This window comes from Pyrgilauda ruficollis, unplaced genomic scaffold (genome assembly GCF_017590135.1).
Source record: "Pyrgilauda ruficollis isolate IOZ18807 unplaced genomic scaffold, ASM1759013v1 scaffold5, whole genome shotgun sequence".
NCBI classification, from domain to species: domain Eukaryota; kingdom Metazoa; phylum Chordata; class Aves; order Passeriformes; family Passeridae; genus Pyrgilauda; species Pyrgilauda ruficollis.
Genome location: NW_024526599.1, coordinates 7,059,004 through 7,081,050, shown reverse-complemented (window position 1 = coordinate 7,081,050; position 22,047 = coordinate 7,059,004). Strand labels below are relative to the sequence as shown.

The 22,047-nt window shown below is 38.2% G+C and overlaps 1 protein-coding gene across 5 annotated transcripts in view; it reads right to left on the bottom strand.

Annotated features, from left to right (window-relative positions):
• Nucleotides 1-7,054: 7,054 nt before the first annotated feature.
• RAPGEF2 (Rap guanine nucleotide exchange factor 2) overlaps nucleotides 7,055-22,047 on the bottom strand; it is a 185,420-nt gene continuing 170,427 nt past the window's right edge. For 2 of the 5 annotated variants that reach the window (XM_041479888.1, XM_041479891.1), the window contains 8 exons: nucleotides 21,816-21,839; nucleotides 20,570-20,793; nucleotides 19,553-19,732; nucleotides 17,685-17,837; nucleotides 15,425-15,650; nucleotides 13,272-13,831; nucleotides 10,394-10,699; nucleotides 7,057-9,259 (listed from right to left, as the gene is read on the bottom strand). In XM_041479888.1, coding sequence (XP_041335822.1) covers nucleotides 9,234-9,259; nucleotides 10,394-10,699; nucleotides 13,272-13,831; nucleotides 15,425-15,650; nucleotides 17,685-17,837; nucleotides 19,553-19,732; nucleotides 20,570-20,793; nucleotides 21,816-21,839 — 1,699 coding nt within the window. In that variant the 3' untranslated portion in view covers nucleotides 7,057-9,233. Of the gene's footprint in view, nucleotides 9,260-10,393; nucleotides 10,700-13,271; nucleotides 13,832-15,424; nucleotides 15,651-17,684; nucleotides 17,838-19,552; nucleotides 19,733-20,569; nucleotides 20,794-21,815; nucleotides 21,840-22,047 lie in introns of all 5 variants that reach the window. The other 3 variants (XM_041479890.1, XM_041479887.1, XM_041479889.1) reach the window with 3 other exon arrangements.

The window sequence follows — 22,047 nt, the reverse complement described above, 5'->3', positions numbered from 1 at the left end:
TATGCCCAAGAAAAGTCCATCTTAAGCGTCAAGGGCAGCTTATGCATACAGCATTAGTGCACTTCAACACAAGGAGAAGAAATTGTTTGTGACACTCAGACTAGCAGGAGATGCAAAGAGGAATAGCATCAGCACATCAGGAGGCAGCAAATACATTCAAATTTCTTTAGCAGTATGCAGAATTTGAAAGCAAAAATTCAGCCAAAGCTATTAAAATTATGAGGGCACAATCATCAGGACAACAATGAAACCAAGGACAAGCTTACAAGTATGAGAGGAATAAAGGCTGATGCTGCTGATGCTACATAAACATCACTGAATTCCTGATTTCAGTTAAAACACAAATTCAGAAACCTCAACGACCCTAAACCTTAAATTAAAAATTCAAACAACACTTAGGTGAATAAAAAACAAACCAAGAAAAGTACTAAGAGCAAACAATGCAGTGTGACATCCCAGCAGCTTAGAGGTCAGCAAAGATTTAAAAAGATGCAGTGTGTCACACTTACTTCAGGGAGAATTCATTGCATTCAAATTAAAAACACATCCTGCAATACAAATGTTGAAATTAGAAACTTAAATCAAAGACTAGTAGTTGCAAAGACAACAAAATAATGTCTGCATCAGATCCAGGTGATTTAAACAAACAATCACCTCATACTCTTAGTGATAGACAGTATCACTTGACTGAATAGAGTAACTTGCCCTCTGCAAGTGGACTGACATTTTAAAATTATTATTTGTGCACAGCAACTCCACCAGATATTCAAATAGGCGCTTAAGGGAGCTTTGCCCACAAGTGACAACATTTTTATGTCCCTAGTGCAAAGATAACATGAAGGAAGGTATAGCCATAACCTTGAAATACCTGCCAGAAATATCTGGAAAAGTGTGATTAAATTGACAATAGTACCTACAGGACACTTACTGACCTCTGCAAGCCTTAGTGCAATCCCTTACTGGAAAAGTGTGATACTAACTGCCTAAAAACATTACTCCAGCTATTCAGAAACTATCAGAATTTGCAAACTGCTGCATTCTAGCTGAAATGGCAGTGTTACAGCCCACTTACATGCCACATTGAAGGAAACAGGATGTATCCAATGGACTCCTTAACTGAGGTAGCTCTACAGTATAAGCAACCAAGAACTGGACACAATCTTCAGTGAATTACCGAAGACCCACGAGATTTCAAAGACATTAAATGTGTGGCATGCCAGTTTTCATAAAAAGTATTTCAAGAGCAAAACACAAAGCTACACCAAAATAGAATGCCTATGCACACCACTCTGGAAAGCCAACTGCTTGAAGAGCAAGTGCCAGGATGGAGACATCCCAACCAAAGAAATGTTGTAATCACGGAATATTCTCAGCTGGAATGGAACCACTATGATCATCAAAGTTCAACTCCTGACCCTGCATAGGACAGCCCTCAGAGGCATACCATGTGCCTGAGAGCATTGCCCAAACACTTCTTGAACTCTGGCAGGCTTGGTACTGTGCCCATTGCCCTGGTGGGCCTGTAATACACAACATGGAGGTAGTTCAGTCCTGTACATGTCTTCAACAGTATTTTGTAAAGAAGCATGTTTTTATAGAGAATGCATACTGGTTAAACATGAAAAGCAGCAAAAATGTGATTTACAAAAAACAATAGTTAGACTAAGTGGACCCTTTCAATTATACAACAGACCCTTCTGCCTTGGGCAGATTACTGTTAGCATTTGAGAAGTCTGGCCAGAACCACAGCTGCTCCCTCAGTTCCCCTCTTCCCCAACTCCCTTCACTGGTCTTGAGCCACACTCCATTTCTATCCAACAAAGACTTTGCACATAAAAAAAACCAAAAACTTTGTATTCATCAGATCATAACAACGAAAGAGTTATGCTATGAATGTATTATGGGCACTACACAGAAACATGAACAATCCAGCTTTCAGGCAGCAATTGAAAAAAGGGCTATATAGATGCAGACAAAGAACTGGAGTCTGAATTTGTCCTGTCTGGGTACACTCCTTTCAAGCTTTCTGAGCACTAAAGTGCTGCCTCCTTCCATTGTTTCTGAGGACTACACACAAAACACACTTTGGGAGGAAGGAAATGGGTGGTGCTGTGTTCTACAAAGGAGCAAAGAGAGGCTGTGTGAGAAAGCTGCTAATATAAGCAACAGGAAGAGGTTAACAGGGAGAAAGAATTATGCATCTAAAGAACAACAAGGGAGGCATGAGAAAGAGGAAAAGCACGTATGTGCTGGGAAGAGGAGAAGCAGCAAAGTGCACTCTTTCACAGTCAACAAAGCACTTAAAACATGAATGGCTTGTTGGATCATATTCAAGAGCAATAAATACATAAGTCATACGAACATGAATTTTGGTAAAGTCTCTGCTATGAGCTTTTCATAAATACAATGACTGACTTGCCAAATGAACTTCACATGGACTAAGGCATAGCATGCAAAATCTCAGGAAACTTGGTGATTTTGCCAACATTAATTGAACATAAAACAAAATTCAGCATTCTTTTGAAACTGTCATGCTCGGCCTTAATGACAGAAAGACTTGTACCAGTTTCAGGCCTGTTCAGTCTAAACATTGAGCTGTGCTACTACCTCCTCTCAGGGAGCTACAGGAAACAGGACCCCAGGTTTCCTTGGAAGTTGCATTTCACAGGTTTTCTTTTTCTCCTCTGCTAAGAAGGCACAGACTTTGTCTCAAAGCACAGCACCAGAACCTGAATAAAACTCTTCAGCCAAGTTCTCCACTGACGTTACTTACAGTGAAATATTCACTTATTTCAAAGGTTACCCAAGACACAAAGGCTGTCCAGAATGTGTCATCAGCAAGGGTAAGAAATAAAACCAAAATAAATTTTTTGACTAACCAGGAAAACCTATCCTCTAACACAAACCAAAATAAGCAAAGGAAACAAAGATTGACAAATTAGAGTATTGGAGGATGGAGAAGAAAAATCAAAATGAACAGAAGTCAATCTGAATTAGACCTTTTCATTGACACAAAAAGCCAAAGATTCTTCAACTGAGTAAATACCTCGAAACCAAAAGGAGTCTGCAGTGCCACTATATAGCCAAGAAAGAAGAGAGCCCATGAATAATCCATCTATAGCTATGTACTATAGATACTAGTTTTGAAAGAGCTAGGATTTGATACCACAAACTGAATAACAAGACCTGGTGAAGCTGTCACATGAGGAGCTACAACAGGGGACCAAAGCATTACAAACGTAAGAGAAATGTGGTGGGGACAAATAAGTCATCGGTCTGACCTAATCTCAAAATAGAAGATTGTTTATAGATCCTGGAGAAAATACAGAAAGGAGTAAAATGCAAGGTAGAGGCAATATTGAGTAAAATAAACCACCTACCTGCACGTGAGGGAATAAACTATGTGCTGTAAACATGGAAGTATCAGTTTGGAGAGGGACTACTGCTGCAGTTCTTGATGATCAGATTATTAACTTAATAATGAACAACAATCATTGTAGCACAAATGGCTGAGAGTACAGTGTTGGAAGAGACTGACAACAGATCAGATATTTTAAGAGGAGAATGTGACGACATGATAATCACAGTGACAAAACTAGAATAAAATTCAGATCAATATGCAAATCATGCTTCATTTTATGCAGCATTTTTAGACATCTACATTAAAAGAAAAAATCAGAAATAACCAAATAAACACAACAAAACCCCTCAAACAAACTGCACAAGATACAGAGTGCATACAGAAGTTTTCACTCTACCTGTCCCACTTAAGTTTGACTTATTCTGGCAGGAGAGATAGGAAGAACATAAGGCCACTGTAAGGTATAGATACAAGAAAGGAGAAGGGAAGAGACTGCTCAGCCTGAAGAATGTTCAATGCAAAAACCACATACACTTATAAACCAGCATACAGAAGCTCAATATCTTTTGACAACCAGAGGAGTGGATCAGTCTCCCAAGTAAGAAATACAGCAACAGCACTATCTCTCCTTAAGAGCAAAACGTGTATCAAGGCCATATGAGGGTTCCCAGGACTGTCAAACCAGAACAAATCCAGTTCTATGCTGATGTTGGAAGTAGGGCCTCCATGTGGAAGGTTGCTTTTTATCAGTGCAGTTTCCTGTGTTTTACTTGGACTCTGACCAAAGACACCAAGGCAGAAAAGCCATCCTGGGCTTCACAGCCTACCTTCTCTTAAAAAGCCGCAGTTCAGAACATCTTACTTGTTACACAAAACTCAATAAAACTAGTTAAAAACTGCTCATATTTCTCTAGTTATGAGAAAAGCCTCATAAAAACATACTGAAGACAGCACCTAGGTGATTTATCTCTGCCACACCTACTGACCCTGGCACAAGTGGCAAAATTTTCCTGGCACTGTATCAGAAGATAACAACTGCATGTCAAAACAGTTTGGTAGTTACTAAGAAAGCATTTTAAACATCAATACTCCGGTGTAAGTTTCACTGAAAAAAAAATTACTTTAAATAATGCTGCACTGGCTTCTTTTCCAGTGCAGATATCCTAGCTAAAAAAGTGGATGCTACAATAGTATACAATGGGTTTTTTCCTACACATGCACATACATAAAATGAGGTTTTATATATAATGTTTTTATATACCTACAGAAAGGATTTCATTGTCAGCAAAGGCAAGAGTGCTGCAAAGAAAATAATCCTCCTTTCAGACATTAGACTACCTAGGCCAAAACTAGGCCTAACTAGGCCTTTAAGGATCGACCAAAGAAAGAAAGAAAATCCCAATTAATTCTCCAAACTGAAAGAGAAGACTGAGCATGTCAAGCCACTGAATAAAAAGCTGAGGGAGCTACGAGTCTACACTTAAGGTGAAGCCAGCACTTCTACTTAACACAAACTTGAGTTTTGACACAGAGAGCCAAGACTCATTTTTCTACAGAGACTGCAGTGTGTAGGCGTGTAGAGTGTCACTGTATAAATTTAATCTCAGGAAAATCAAATGCAAATAGTTTAAGATTATGCTGTTGATAGCTACTAGCAGTTGAATATCTTAAACTAATTCCTACATACTCACCACATATAAGCAAGAGAGAACTTCAAAGGATTTCATATTCTAGTAAAAACTCTAAATTTTCATTTATCACATTTTCAGTGAAAAACAGAAAGTAACAGATTCCACCTTACATCAGCAATAAACCTACTTTCACTCCCAGCCTTCTCTCAAACCATGCAATTTTTAGAGACAAGACTGTAAAGCTTACTCAAAGGACAATCTAGAAATAGGGAACCAAAATTATATTAATCATCTCACATGGATGCTGTCTCCTGAGGGGGTCAATTTTCAGAGTAATTTTAACAATGTTCATATTTTCTTCAATGGATCTGTGTTATTTCATTTATGTTAGAGAGGCTGTTGCTGCTACACAGGCTTAATTCACAGAAGTATTTTTAGTGTTTCATTCCATAGCAAGGAATACATAAATATTAATACTTGCAATTAAATCATTACTTGAATTCTCTAGAGTTGATTTTGTTTCAACTATGCAACAATCCATATGAGACAGCCTGGAAATTTATTGCATTTTCTACTACTCTTGAAGAAAATAGAAGGCTTTTGGTTTTGCTTCTTTTTTAAAACAAAACCTGCTCCTCACCTTAGTTTGACCAAATATTTGAGTCACAGATTTACAGATGTAAAACATGCATGCTTCTCCAAATGACCAAGATTAATCCATTAAAGCAGTACCCTCAATACTTCAGCTTTTACAGATTTGTGCTAACTTCAATGTGCAATATACTGCATAAACAAGTAGCCTCTGCCTCAATAAATTTCAGTAAAAAAAAAGTCACAAAAGAACACAGATAATTGAATGCTATTTCTTCAAACACACCAAAAAATCCTTAGATTTCAGTTCCATTTTGGTGAATGCAACACTAAATACCGGCAATTGGTATTTCCTTGTCTGCATCTTGCTGCATCCACTCAGTAAGTACAAAATTCATATTACACGTACTACCAATATGAAACCTGTTTCAGATGTTCAGATGTCACACCAAGACCTTTACTTCTATTGAATGAGTTGTTGTGTGATGTGTTTTTTATCACTCAGTCCGTAATGAATTAAGCTATCTATATCAGATGCTATGTTGAGGATGTCTCTACAGAATATATTCTAAAAATACTAATTACAGTAAGGAGCCCTAAAGAGGAGGATAGGGAGCACTGACTAATTCAATGATATATCAAGCATAGAGAAAAAAATTGACAAGTGTGCAAACACCTCAAAGTTGGTAAGAGGAATTATTTCCTTATCACTGTGCCTTTAGTACTACTGGAGGACAATCTTGCAGGTAAAATATGTAAAAATGCTTGCTCATTCTACTAATGTAAAAACAAATTTTAATCTTTAGCTTGTTGAAATGTACCCAACAAGTATTAGCCAAAGATTCACAGAGAGTAGTTCCACTACACCACACAAATCTAAATATCCATAATTTCTTTCCTTACAGTGCTACAGATTACAGCAATAAAAAACCAATGTTTACAAGTTCTATATTTTCAGTGATTTTTAGCTTTCTTATAATTCTCAGTGTGGATCACTCCTAGAGTTATGTCAGTAAGACTTATATCTAGACAGCATTTTGTTGCTTCTCTTTGCATTGAACTAATTTTAGACTTGGAAATGCCACCTGCCAGGCATTTCAAAGCTTGATGGGATACGGCTGTTTATGGCTTTAGCAGTACCATTTTAAACCAGTCTTCTGCATACCATTGGAAATAAACAATCTAGCCTCTGGAAAAAAAATAAAATCTACAGATTTAACATTGAATTAACATCATTTTTTTTATTACTGGGGATGCTATTTGGTGATATTTATGATTTGACACATCTTGTTTGGTAAAAACTCAATACTTCTCCCTACCCAAATGTTAAAACAGATATTCCTTACTTTTACACTATTCACAATATAAAATCAACATAATCTTACCTTTAAAACTCTTTACATTTTACATACACCTAAGTCCATACCTTTTTTGGCATCTCAAATGTTTCTGCTCAGGATCGCTCACAGTATCAGTCATTCTCATTCAGCAGTACACACACCAAAGTTTTCAAAAATTATCTGCAGCATAACTGTATATCAAGAAAAACTCCACACCAGTGGTTTGCCCACATCACTTGGCAATGTCCCTTTAATATTAATACACAGAGAAGTAAAATTTTTTTCATAAATTTGTTCAAGTATGTGGAACATGTAAAATGCATAAGAATCAATATGGACTTCATTAATGTTATATTTATTTATTTTCCAGCTTCATACAAACTGGATGTAGAAGCATAAACATAGTACATTTCTACCATTTTCAACAAAAATATAACCAATATGTACAATTATTGTATTAAAAATACAAAAGGATACAGACTCCACCAATGTCTTTCTAAAAGACATACAGGTACAAGTAGTATCAAAAGTATGAGGAAATCACCAGTTAATTGTACATTCTGCACTTGACATCACAGAGCGAACTGAGATTAGCAGTCCTATGGTCTACAATTACTTAATGCTTATATAACATTTGTGCAACTTGTGATAGAGCTAGGATTTTGTATTTCTATATGCACATGAGGTCCATAGCCTTGAGAATAAAACTGGCAAATAATGCATATTACATGTAAAATTACAAATGCATAATTGACAATGTTATATATAAGCAAATAGACAAAAGCTATGATTACTGGAGAGAGAATTAAATAAAGCACTGACATTTGTTTGATACAGTGAAAAAACACTGCAATTTGATCTTTAAAAGTTGAAGCTATTTACGTTTATCTACTGATCAATATGATCAGCTGAGTTCAATGGAAAAAAAAAAATCCAAGACCAGCAGTTCCTCACATTTGAGTACTACTCGGATTGGCAGCCTTCACTTCTCCGGAGTCTGTGCAAAAACAACACAAAAATAGAGGGGAGGGTCATTTCAGTCATTATAGGGTTAATAGCAGCTGTGAGCAGGTGGTTGCTACACATTGGCCTTCTCTACACATGCAGTGTTCCATGAAGCCATTAACAGTTGTGACTATTTCTGCATTGCAAAGGCTGGCAAATCTAACTGTGTTATTTTTATTTTTTTCACTTAAAGGCTCAATTATCCCCTAATGTCGAAGTCAATAGATGGAGGTTATTAGATCAGTGTTAACAGCTGACACGAGCTGTGCCATCCCAACTTGCCTTCACTGCAGTGTTATCCAGTTAACTTTTATTTTAATATAACTACCATACAGTTTAAAAATAAAAAGCATATAACTTAACAGTGGGGTTGCCATCTGTCTTATTAGAATGGGACACTTTTTTTAGCATGCCATCCTGTATTCCACAAAGCACAGGTATGAGACACACCGTGTCCTCTTGATCACTGACCAGTTGTGAGCACTGTGTTTCTGCATTTACACCAGACCCAGATGAGGATGCTGTTAACACTAACATTTACAAACTTGTGAAGATTCCAGGGTGGGGCACATTAAGAGCAAAGCCAGGTAGTCAAGGAAAGGCTGCATCCTGCAACCTCTGCCTTCCCTTCTGCCCTGCTCAGCCATGTGATAGCAATATTCTTCCAGGAGCTCAGGCTGGCAACCCTACTTACAGGTGTGAAATAATACTGTAATTACTATTCAGATGCACTATTTGATCTCCCAAACACAAACATACAAAATTGTAACAAAGGCATTGTAAACAAGCAAATAAGCACTGCCTCCTTGAAGGATCTCAAAGCAATTTTCTCTTTGTAGGTTAAAGGCCAAACGTAATTTGACAACTAACTTATCTCATTATCCCAATGAGACTAAGTGCTAGGATTGTGATTAAAATCTAAAAGGAAGATTTAAAAAAACCCTTCCAGGCATTGGGAAGTGCAGCCAGAGTTAATCATCCTGATGTGATGATCTTGGAATTTGGAATGATACTGTGTGATGTGGCAGACAGCGACAGTGGTAGCTTGGAGATTGCTGCACTGTGCATTTCAAGCAACACAGTTTGAAAAGTGCCAGGGCGATTTCTTCACAGTATTTCACATGCAAGGGGAGAGGGGACAGAAGGGGGAGGGGCAGAGGAAGAAGCCCCATGCTGCTTTAAGGCAGGGAAGGAGGCAAATAGGTCCACCATCCTTTAATCATAGTTCCAAGGCTCCTATTCTAGGGACGTCTTCTTGTGCTCTCCTTTAAGGTGGCTCACTCTGGATCCAGAAAAGCCCAAGTCTTAGACAGCAGAGACTTGTTCATCTTCTGCAAATATAACAGGATAAGGGAAAACAGAGTTTAGTTCATAAAGAACAAGACTGCTACTGAATGAAACAAGCTGTGCATACAACAACTGTGTGTATTGTGCTCATGTGTTCTCCGTTTCATTGTATAAGTATATATACTTTAAAACAATCTAAATTTCAATACATTTCAGGTCTCATGAGACATATTCCTTTGGAATTTTAATGTTGAAGAAAAAAGGACAATTGCTTTAACTGAGCTAGATGCAGTTATTCATCCCGAGGAGCACAACAGATACTCCTAGATATCTAATAGCTTCAGAAAGGCATCTGACTTTTCCCTAAATAGATCTTCAATTTAGTCATCATTAGTAGAAACAATTAAAATTCTCTGTCATGGTAACTCTCAGAGTTTGAGGCAATTCAGTTAAGGTAGACTTCATTTTTTCCCATCACATTCAACTGCGAAGTTCATCCTGCACCTAAAACCTTAGTAACTACGTAGTTAGAGGGGGAAGGGGAATTTTAGTCTATCATTAAGCAAAACAAAGTATTCAAGTGAGTGATATTGGCACCATCCTGCCTAAATTTTGAGGACCTAAAGCTGCAATTCAGCTACACTTGCTCTCCATGGAAAAACATCACAGTTGAGCTAAAGCATAAAGATGTAGACACATCTGCAGGATCAGCAAGGTAGTGAGACAGCAGTGGGCTCATCATGTGAAACAGTGGAAGACTTGGTGCTCACAGCATAAAGAGCTTCAGGTGGAATGTGAGCAACTATCCAAATAAACCTGAGCAACAGTGCTTTATGGGGTGTATGGGCAAGTATTCTGTAGACCAGGATATTTTTTTGATCATTAAATACATGGTTAATGTGGAAAATCTTGTCAGGAAGGGCTGTACAAGGGTGAAATAGGCACCTCCAGAGAAGCTGCCTATGCCAACTGTTTGGTTGTTCGAGATTCAAGTAGACCTAGATTCCAAATTTTAAATTACATTTAGGATGAGCTGAATTCCTTCCCTTCCAAAAATTTAACAAATAACCCATTTTGAAATGGAGTTCAAATTATGGCAAGATTTGTGTAATTTGCTCTGTGTCTGTGACAGCACCGACCCGTTTTGCATGCAGCACACTCTAAAACTAGAAATTTACCATCTTCCTCTGTGGAAAACCCTTGAGATGGATAGTGAGAAAGACGTGGGTCTGACTCATTTGGTTTATGCCACTGAGGTTTGTTCACGGGCCTGCCAGTTGAGTGGCCGTGCGACTGCTGCTGTGGAGTTGCTGTCCCATGAGTCTCACATGTCCGTGCCACCATTCTAGATCTCTGAAGTGCTATGTTGTAGTCTGGAGGCTTCCTGGTTGGATGGGAGCCACCTTCTGCAAACTCAGCAATAGGTATTCCTACATAACCGGGAGGAGTTGGAGGTGGTTCCCGATATCGACCCTCTTTTCTTGCTGCAGGAAAAACGACAGATGATCATTAGAGACAGGATGAGGAACACGCTCAAAGGAAAATAGACAGTTAAAAGCTAAATAAGTATCAACCAACTCAACAGCCCAGGAAGAGAAACTCTGAATGAGAAAGGCTAACTATCATATGCTAGACAAAGAGCTTGTGAAAAATAAATCAGTCAAGAAAGCACAGAATATACAACATACACAGGATACAGCTATTCTTCCAGCAGTGAAGCATTAGTCTAACAAAAATCACAAAATTTCATGGGGAATTTGTTCAAACTTCCCAACTGAAGCTGTTCCATTGATTGTATACAATAAAATGTACAGTGATCAAAGCAAGACGGAAGACCTGAGTCTTTCTGAGTCCACAGAAATAGTAAACATCAGGAATTTTGGCATCTCTCACATGCATGATCAACTTGATTCTGAAGATGAATGAAGTTTTTAGTCTATAAAAACTTGCATCCAAGAGCTCATCTCTTTTCTTTTCAGCATCTTGGAGAGGAAACAAGAAATACATCTGATACATTATTTTCTTCCTATAAATCTCACTACTTAATGAGGCATAAGGTACAACTCCAAGAGCCCAGGAAGAGAAGTGGGCTTCATCATTATACTATTTGCGTGCACTGCTGCCTGCAGCCCCTGTATTTTGCTGTATTCTCTGCAAAATCAGAATTGAAAGTATTCCCATAAGAACAATGACTGAATATGATTTTATCTAGGAAGATGGAAGGACCATCACCTAGCCTGTGGATCTCACTGAGATGTAACTGTTTACCTGAACTTAGGCTTAATTCAGGGCATACTGAGAAGCCCTCTCAGAGAGAACTTTAACGGAAAAAAAAATCAGTTAGGAGTCCTAAGCATCTGCAGGGACACACAACAGATAGGCAAGAGTCTCTGTTTCAGAGTTAAGTACTTAGAGAAGTCAGCTGGGACTTTGATACTTATTGTGGGCCCAGCCCTTTAACATAAGACCACTTTAATGACAAACCTTACAAATACAGCAGGAAAAACCACTGACATAGACAATTTACTTTGCACAGCTTGTCATACACTGTATATTCTTGCCTAAGTGCTGATGACAACACCACCCTGCATTAGGCAGGATGATTTGACTGAAAGGGCAGTACAGCTTAAAATGGACTGATGCTACTTGGATGCAAGTTTTTATAGACTAAAAATAAATCCTTGGTATTACAACAAAACCAAACATTTTCCAATAGAGTCTAAGTATTTTTCTTGGACAAACTGTTTAACTGAACAAAGCAGCATGAAGAAGTTTCTGAGAAACTTTATTCAAAGATTTCTGAAAATCAGAAGTTCTACAGAAAAATTCTACTGTCGAAAAATTCTACTGAAATACTACAATAAATCAATGTCTATAAAGTGCAAAAGAACCATCTAAACCAGGGTTCTGTCAGATAGTGATACACAGAGTTACATTTGCAGGACAGATAGTAGTGAAGGGCATGGAATTGTGTTGGTTTGAATTTTCAGGTGTCTTTCATGTTCTTTCAAATCTCTAAAAATGTAGTGGCAAGCACTGCCTTGAGAGTCAAGTTTGGAAGCACACCTGTTACACATTCTGGAGGAAACCAAGGGTATCAAAGAGTAAAATTGGAGATTGGCATGAATCCATACACCTTCTTCCTATTGATAGCCCAGGGATTTAGACCTGCACCCAAGCTTTGAGGCAAAAGGCCACTGCTAAGCAATATACTCGGGCAGAAAATGGAAAAGCTGTTTATCACAGTGGTCTCAGAATGACCTCAATCTGGCAGACATTCAGCTGTGTCAGCAAAAAATGGCTTTTAGATAGTTCTTCATGTTAACCTGACAAAAGGCAAAGTGAGGGGGAATGAAAGGAAGAAAAGAGGCAAAAATTCAGAGGTACTGGATGGCCCACAGATTAGGATGCATAGAAAGAACAATATAATAAAAATGTTAAGCTCTGCCAAAGACACCTTCATACTAATTTATACGTTATCTGATTTTTCCATTATTGAATGCACAGAAATATATTTCAGCTCTAACTTCTTTGAAACCTCTTCAGTTTCAGCAGAGTAAAGAAACATTTCAGTTGGTATTTAAGCACAAAGGGATCCCATTTTCAGATGTAAGAAATATTCACAATTATCAGACAAGTCATACAGAGGTATAAAGTAAAACACTTCTATAAAAAATCAGGCCACATTTACTAAGACTTCTAAATATAGCCTTATGGAGCCTTACTGTGATGAGAAATTCAAATTTCAGAACTGACATCTACATACATCAACCTTTCAAAATACTGCCCAGCAGCTGAGCTAGTTTTTTGATGTATGGCAGGCTCTCTTGAAACACAAAGGTACTGCCAGAACTGAGAATCAACAATAAGTGATATTTTCCCTAGTGATAAAGGCTTAGTTAAAGGGAAAAATTTAAGAGAGACTGCAAAATGTTCAGTTTTGCTTTAAAAATTAAAAAAAAGAAAACAAAATAATGACAAAAGAAATGTAGAACAATATGAGAAAACTTAAGCAAATGAATTAAAACACTTCACAACAAACAAAACTTAACTTACCAACAAGCCCCTTTGTACTACTTGATGCTGCTGCTGTGTGGGCAGGGACGGGAGCTGGCTTTGTCTCCTCTGCTGGTACAGATGTTATGCTACTGGTGTCAGCTTCAATCGAAACATCCTTCCCACCCCTCCGCTTTATGGTACCTGTATCACCCTCGGAGTCCTCTCCCCAGTATCCTGTGGAAGATGCCCAGCTTGCTCTGGACTGTGCTTGGTCAAGGCCCTCCCTACCTTGACTTTGCCTGCCATACTTTGTGCCATGGTCAGGGAACATCAGCTGGTCCATATGGCCGCCTGAGGCCCACAGTCCCGCCCCATCGCCTGAACTATCAAAATGAGCGTGTCCGAAAGGCAGAGTCTCCCAGCTCCTCTGGTGCTGAATTGTCTGGATGTTGTCATGAGAGCCACTCGAACAAGAAGTCCAGCTCCCACGGCCACTGTCAGCTGCGTCGAGCGAAGCTCTGTCCCCCTGGTCCTGTGACAGCTCTTCTGTACTAGGAGAAGAAAGTACAGTTGCTCCAGCATACAGGCCTCTGGTCTCTGACAGCGGTGCGTATGAGCTGGATACACATTGATGAGGGGACAAAAAATCCAGTGTTGGAATTGGAAATCATGAACAGGATGCACAAAGAAACAACCAAAGAAAAACAAAACACGCTATGGGTTGGACTACGTAACCTTCATGACATTTTAAAGGTCACTTTCCACCCAAACCATTCCATGATTCTGTGGTGGAAGATTTTGATGCACTTGATAGTACTTATTGTTTGCAGGAATGGCTAATTCACTTTTGAGAATATAACACTTTTCTTTCAAGTACATCCTCAATAAAACAAAACCAAACACAAACAAACAAACAAAACTCTACAGACAACTTGGTGAAGTCTTACACTTCAGCAGTGTAATTTCAAAAGGTAAAATCTTAACTTCACAAGAGCCTTTTAAGACAGGCAAAGCACACAGACACACATACAGGGACACAGACAGGGTTATTCTACTACTTTTCCAGCCATACTGAGCAAATGGTAGAAAAAAGCTAGCTTTCAAAAGCTAGAAACAGAATTTAGCAGGAGCTGGCTGATATTCAGGTTTAGATCTCAGATTTTTTTTTTTCTGCTTAGAAAACCGTGAGAGCTAACTTTTCAACATTTCCTGCAAATGGAAATGTATTTTAGCCTTATTTTTGGAAACACATGCTACTTCATAGAGCAAGTATGTTTTCTGTAGCCTTTCAATGATTAAGTGAGCCTGACATGATTCCTTACACAGCAACAGATAAAATCAACAAAGTGTCACTTTTGCTTAGCAGATATCCAGGCTCCTGGGACTTGTTCTTCCAGGGCACCTTCATATGCAGACTAGAACCCTCTTCTTCCAAATATTTAAGACATCTGAATAAAGAGTTTGCATAGCCTGAGATTTCCCAAAGCTGAAGAACAGCAGTTTTGGAACAGGTCTGCCATTCAAAGACCCTGCAGTATTAAAACCCCAGAAACCATTCAGAGGACTGAAACATCCAAATGTAAGTGGAGACTAAACAGGAGCCAGAGCTCCAATTATTTTCACACCAAGGCTCACTGCTAGAGATTTAGAGAACTCCTCACAGCACTAGCTTCCCCACCATTACAGAAGTTAATTACCTAGAAAATTACTAGAAAACCAGCAGCGCAATGTGAATTTTAGCTTCCAATTATTGTTGACTGGAAGAGATATTTGGAGTAAAATATTTTGGAGTTAGATATGCACTTTTCCATGAAGCAGACTGGAAAATTGCTAGCTATTTCTGTTCTCAGTTTATCTCTGAATAATTGTTTGAATATCTCATCTAATTCAGTTAATTTCCCATGGAGAAAGCAGGCTAGGGTACCAGTCTGCCACAAAGTGGATAACCTATGGCACCACTGAAATGCTCAGATGGTAACATCTACTGAAGTGAAGTCTTGCTGCTCAGACCTCATCACTCACTCAGGAGTACAAAACCTTTTCTTGGCAGGAATGGAGCATTATCACAAAATGAAGCACTGAAGTAGTAGTTTTTTAAGAGCAGAGAAGAAAAAAATATTTGAGAGACACAAAGTTACATGGACAAATACACACACCACATACACACTATATGAAAGTATAATGTAAGTAAGCACAAATAAAATTCTTACCCTAAGCTGTATTGATCTGGTTCAATCATGATTCTTCTATCAATCCTTCCCACACCAAGATTTGTCTCCACGATGCTGACAGAATGCCTCTGTCTCCTCTCATCATGCAGGGGGACTGGCATAGAGTCAAAAGAAGAATTGCTGACAATACTAGATCTAGAAGAAATTTCACTGTGACCAGAGTCGGAGAAGTTATCCACAGTGCTGCTTGGAGCCAAAGTGTAGCCTGGAAAGGGAACACAGCATTAATCAGACTCTCCATGATGCCTGCTCACTTCTTGTCAGGCCACGGGCAATACTGCAATAAAACTGGCAATAAAACAAAGCTACCATTACATTTACACAGCACTGCAAAAGATAAAGATACATAACAAAACTGTGTGACACTGTCTTTGGTATCTTAATCTGAGATAGAGGATTGTGGGAACATGTACTACTCATTTACAAACCAACTGTTCTCCTCCCTCTGCTCTCCTCTCCTAAATTCTTTTCAAATTCATCATCACACTTGTACCCTCACATTATGAAATATTATGTCTCAAAATCTGCCTGTGAATAAACACTGTCTCCAAGACTGGAAGGAAAGAGATGGTCTGGTTGAGATTACTGCTTAAAGTAATCCCAGAGACTGTCTCATACAGTCTTTGTATTCTGCAGAGCTACACTTCAGAGATGAAGCCTGATGTCTGGGCTGACTACTTATTACATATCTTAGCTGAGAGAGGGGCAGGTTTTCAAGTTTTCTTTGAGATGCTTGGCTCACTAATTACTTCCAAATTCATATTACTGGAATTATGGTGAAATTTGGAGGTAGGTAGCACTGACATGGCCTGAGATAAAATCTGCAAGTCGTGGCATAGAAGCAAATTCAGCAAATTCAGCTTTTCTTTCAGTATTAAACAAATTGTGCTGAATGTTCTTGCCAACTAAGTTAAAGATCATTAAACACATCCACAAGTCACCAGTTCTCATATTTTGCTTTCACTCTAATCCTAAGTGGCAGAATTACTTCAACTGATCTACCCCAATTCACTTGCTAAGAACTAATGCTGGGAAATAATGCTGTAATTTTTATCTGAAAGAACATATCATTAGCTTCACGTAACCATCAAACTAAGGATGTTTTTTTTAATCATGTTTATTATTTGCTTTTTGAAAAAATAAAGTGTTGTTCACACTATGAGTCAAGTACAGAATTCCAATTCCTTTTTCAAAAAATGCATAGGCCTGACCATATTTATATAAATTCCCTCTTTGCTAATGTAGTGTTTGGGAGAAATAATGATGACAGATTACAAGGACTCAAGATGATATAACCTCTACATATTATCTTCCTCCATCTGACTTTAGTAAGTAACACTTCAATAGAAATCACTTCAGTCCCAATGTATATTTTACCATAATGCTCTATTATGCAACTGTTAAACTGAACTTTTATGCTATTGTGAAAAGAGAACTACTTAGAAGTTACATGCAATACATCTAGCCTATCATATTTCCAAAGTGTGGAAGTATGTTTAAATTACAGGGCAATGCCTCCTGTATTTTGTCAATTCATAGCCAGAACTACAACTACTATGAAAACAAACAAGAAAATAGGTTTTTTTTAAAAATCCCTTTAAAGTCCTAAATTCACTTTAAAAAATAACCCTGAAATTACTTAAAAATATCTTGGTCAAGAAAGCTCCAATGGATAATACCATTCCTCAAAAATCCATACACATGGTTTAAATAATCAGGTTGCTATTAAAATATTCTGTAGTACAAAATATAAATCACAATATTAAATATTCTGATTTGAATTCCAAATACCTTAAGCCTTTCTGTCATATGTAGGTCACATCCCATTCAGATGCATGACACAGCAAATAATTCCTCTGATAGACCAGTGTGGTCAATGCTGTACAAAGATCTTAAGTTTCAACCTGTACATCCTTCCACTGAAGGCAGGGAAATGCTGATCATAGGAATATTTTTTGTCAGGAGCAGCTGCAGTCAGAGTGACCTGCTGCATCAAATCCTGTGTCATACCAGGCTATCTTTTCTGGCTTTTGATCACCAGAGGGCTTTCAGGTACCCTTGAAACCAGGTTTACAGCTACCTTTCATGTATCCCACTCTGCACTACATTTTCTGCCCTTTTGCTGACCGTATGTGACAAAAATAGGAGCAGCAGAATTGAGTGTCCAAATTCTCTCTCAGAATCTTCCCAAGTCCATGAGCTTCAAGAAACAGAACAAGAAATATTGAACATCTACTACCTTTCCTTGGAGAGCTCTGTGGTGAAGTAGGAGGAGAAGACAGCTGTGAAGATGCACTTGAGACAGCGTCTTCAGATTGTTTCTTGTGACGATCCAAACTTCCTTCTTCTGATAATGAAAGGATTTTCTTTAAAGCTTGTGGGGAGTTAATGCCTTTAGGTAAGAATTAAAGTAGACAGGTTTAAAGTCCAGTATTAATACATCCTTACGTTTCACAATGCATTTCTAGAGCAGACACTGCACAGGAAGAAAAAGCTACATTTTTTCCCTGTATATTTCTGAGTTCCTGACACCAGCTCAAATGAAGCAAAATATTAAAATGCATTCCCATTTAAAATAGAGTGCTTCATTTCTGCATATTAGTACAGATGGTCTTTCATTCTGGCCACTTAAGATAAATACTTTGCCACAGAAAACATTAAGATTTGATGTTGCAGAATACTGCCTCAACATATAATTGAGGATATGCATAGGAATGGTTACTGAGAAACTTGAACTAAAATTAGCTTAAATACAGACACACACCCATCTCACTGGTTAGTGGAGATGTATATAGTAAGAATTCAAACTGCTCTCCTGTTTCTTTTCTATTCAGAGTAGCCTAGAAGGTCAAAGGAAGCTGGAAAGAAAATTAATAAGGATTAAGCTTATTAAGAAACAAGGCCATCCTGCAGCTGCCTTTCTCTCTTTCATTTTTGAGAACTATCTCTGCACCAGCTTATTTTGGGAAACTACAGAGTAAAAACATCCTGAAGATGATGTGTGATGTAAAGATCTAGGGCATCAGGAATTGCTTTTCCCAGACCACATTTATTCATCTTTCTCTTCCTTTCCCCTCAAAGATCCACCCTGGGACAGCCTTATAAGTGAAGACAGAGTTTCTCTGACAGTTTTGCCAATGTTTGTGGTACAGGTTATTTTCAAGCATTCGTGGACTTTTATCTTTGATGTGTTGGATCACAATCCTGCTATCAATAATTCACAGCTGCCTGATCATCATAACCTAGTCAGTTTTCAGAAACTTTGCCACTATGAGCAAAAAAATTGCAGTCTACAAAGTTTCAAAGTATTTTAAGATTAAAATTTAATGGTAAAATCAACAAGATCTAGATGAATATTGAATTGTTTCTTGCTCATTTTGCTGCTTCTAATGCTTTGTTGCAGCCTAAGCAGTGCATGAGGAAAACCAATAAAGAGTGAAATCAGAATTAAGCTCTTGTGCAATAACCATCATGAAAAAGGAAGGGCCCGTTATGCTACATATACTTCTTAGGGATTATGGGAACAGTATTACCATACTTGTAATTTAAAGAGTTCATTAATAGTGCATATATGTTTTGTACACATGTTGGGACACAGATTTGGGAATCAGGGTAGGAGAAGTTCCTATAGTCTGGTGCCTTTCTGTAGAATATGGAGGTAGCAATAACTGTATAACAACAATAAAAAAGCAGAAGGGAGTAGAAGCCTTTTGAGGCCAGTTTGAGCAGGCCTCAATTTCACCTTAAAAATCTAACTTGTGAAGTGACACCAAAACTTCTGAGGCATCTCAAGAACTCCAAGTCCCCAGTTCCTCTAGAAAAGTTAAGGCAAATTCCCAAGGCAAACAGTGAGAAACATTTATTCTTCCTAGCTGCTAGTAATAGGTAAATACTTACACTGATGAAATTGACAGGATTCTTTCCCTAGATTTCTTTCTTTCCATTTCTAGAGAAGAGAACAATGCCTAGACACTGCATGGACAGGTATAACCTCCATATCATACTACCAGAAATGGAAGTCTGAACCTTATTTGATTAAAAATGTCTTCCTGACGTAGACAAACAAACTTCAGAAAATTAAACCAAATTCTCCCTTGTTCCACCTACCGAATGGTGGGAGGTCTTTGACTGGCACCTTCTTGCGAGAGGGATAAAGAGACACGGCTGGGACCTGCAGTGCTTGGTTTACTTTATGCTGCTGCTGCACTTTCTGCTGGATGCCTGCCCGGGGAGCCACTGGTGACGTTTCAGATTTCCCAGGTCGCTTGTCTCCCGTGTTCTTCGGCACTTTGCAAGAAAGGGGACAAAACATTGAATGACTATTAGCCAAGGACACAGTGGTGTTTTAGTCTGAGCACTACAAAGCCCTCTGATGAACAATTAAAAGGTGCTCAAATACTTGTCCAATTAATACAGCATGATAACTTTAGACAGAAAAGATGAAGAGGAAAGGAGAGGGAGATGTACTCCATTTAAAAGATGTACATTATCAATTATCAATGAATGTTTTCTTTCTAAAAATAAAGCTCTGATATATGACCACTGTTACAAAAAAACATGACCAGAAGTTATACTGGGCTATCATAAGGACTACAACTGATTCAGAACCAACATATAATTACTTTTTTTTGCTATCCTGCAGGAAGGGAAGGGCACAATATACAACATTTTTTAAAATTAAAATTAAATGGATATCCAGGATAAGTTTCCCCTCTGCTGCCCCAGGTACACCCTCCAGGCATCTCTGAAACACATGGACATAAGAAAATCCCCTACTCCCTTAGAATAGCCATATTGCTATTCACACTAATAACCTCAGTATATCAGAAATATAGAAGAACTTTTGCTCCTCTATACCCTCTGTACAGACAAATCTAAAACATCATTGTGCACTTCATTGAGATGTTATCTTAAACCCTTATCACCTGTATAAATACTGTGTCTCTATCCTGTTAATCCACAAGATTATTTCCTTAGGATTCACAGATGTTTAGTACTTGAAAATTACTAGATTAATAATTTTCTACTTCAGTGTCTAGTTACTGTTCCCAATTGGTTCACTGGACTAGAACTAGAGCTATATTCAACAGTTTTCTGAAATCCACAACAAATGACAATGCTCACATGTGTTCGTGGCTGGCTCACACTGCAGAGAGAGTGTCTGCAGGCTCTCTTCATCCATTTCCAGATCCAAGTTTGAGAGGTACTGCTTCACTTTCCGTGCCATCTGAGCATCTTCATAGAGCTTTTTAGCATTAAGAAAGGAGCTGCGACGGACCCGCTTTTTATGCCCCCCTGCTTGTGCAACATCCAGCACGGCTGCGTTGGCACTGCCCTGGCTGAGAGACCTGGAGTGAGGGGGGCAGGAGGGGAAAGAAAGACAGCAAAGGTATGACTTAGTCCAACATGGTGCCACCCAACAAACATGAAACGTGCAAGAGATTGCATGAATGTCAGTCTACGGTCAAAGCTTACATGCCTCATTCCAGTAAGTCAAACAGCTATAACAGATAGAAAAATGAAGGACAGGAAATCTTTTTCACTTGGTTAGGGGCACCATTTTAATGGCACAGATATTTTAACCTATTTTGCTCCAACTAGGCAATAACACTTCACACATCTAGAAAAGCATTCAAGGTAGCATTCAAATCTCACATAAGGCATCTACTGAGAGGACTGGAGCATTAGGAAAAGCTCATGCAGTAAGGCAGTGCTGACAGAAGACTATAATTGAGGTTCAAATTCAAATACATATGAAGGAGGTATTTTGAAAGCACTCTGTGTTTTAAATCAGACTGTATACAAAATGTACAACTCAGTTTTACAGAAAAGAACTTCTTCATAACTTGCAAGACTGTTTAACAAAACAAAATGATCAGCTAATTCATGATGGAATACATGTCATGCACATTTCAATGTATGTATATCTACATGAACTCAATGCATTGGTCCTGAATTGTTAAGGTAAAAATGATGGCTAATTGTAATATGAAAGTAAGTTAGTCAAGCAGATACTGTAAATTTTAACTTCTGAATTTGAATGGTGATAATTGTTTAATAGGTATAAGGAAATTAACAGCCATTTTCAGCTGTTGCAACCTTGTCATTTTGTAATTTCATTTTGACCAAAAGTCTCTTCCTTCATCAATTTAAACTAGAGATGGGAAAGAACACTCCACGTCTACCTATGACCACTTAAAAATAATTTACAGCTTCTGTGTTTTAATATCAAATCAAATGTATTGTCAGTAGAAAAGGGTTACAAAAGAAAAAAATGTCAAAGCACCAGAAAATTAAAGACAGCAAGTAGGAAAAAATGCAAATGGTAAAGGAAGAATGAATGTCCGTTGTGTTGTCTCCAACCACTTACCCCAAACTCCTCCATTTCTTCTTCCTGCAAGTGAGAGCCAGGAAGAATAAAGCATGGGTTTAAGAAGAGACAGAGAAAGATCACAAGCTCAGAAAGAAAAAGACCAGACCTCGAGACAAGCAGTTCTGGAAGCCCACAAACATTAAAAAGAGCCTTGACTTGGGCATACAATCAGATATTACAAACTCTTCTAGCTCAAATTAAGAAAAAAGAGTATGCAATAAGCTTGTCA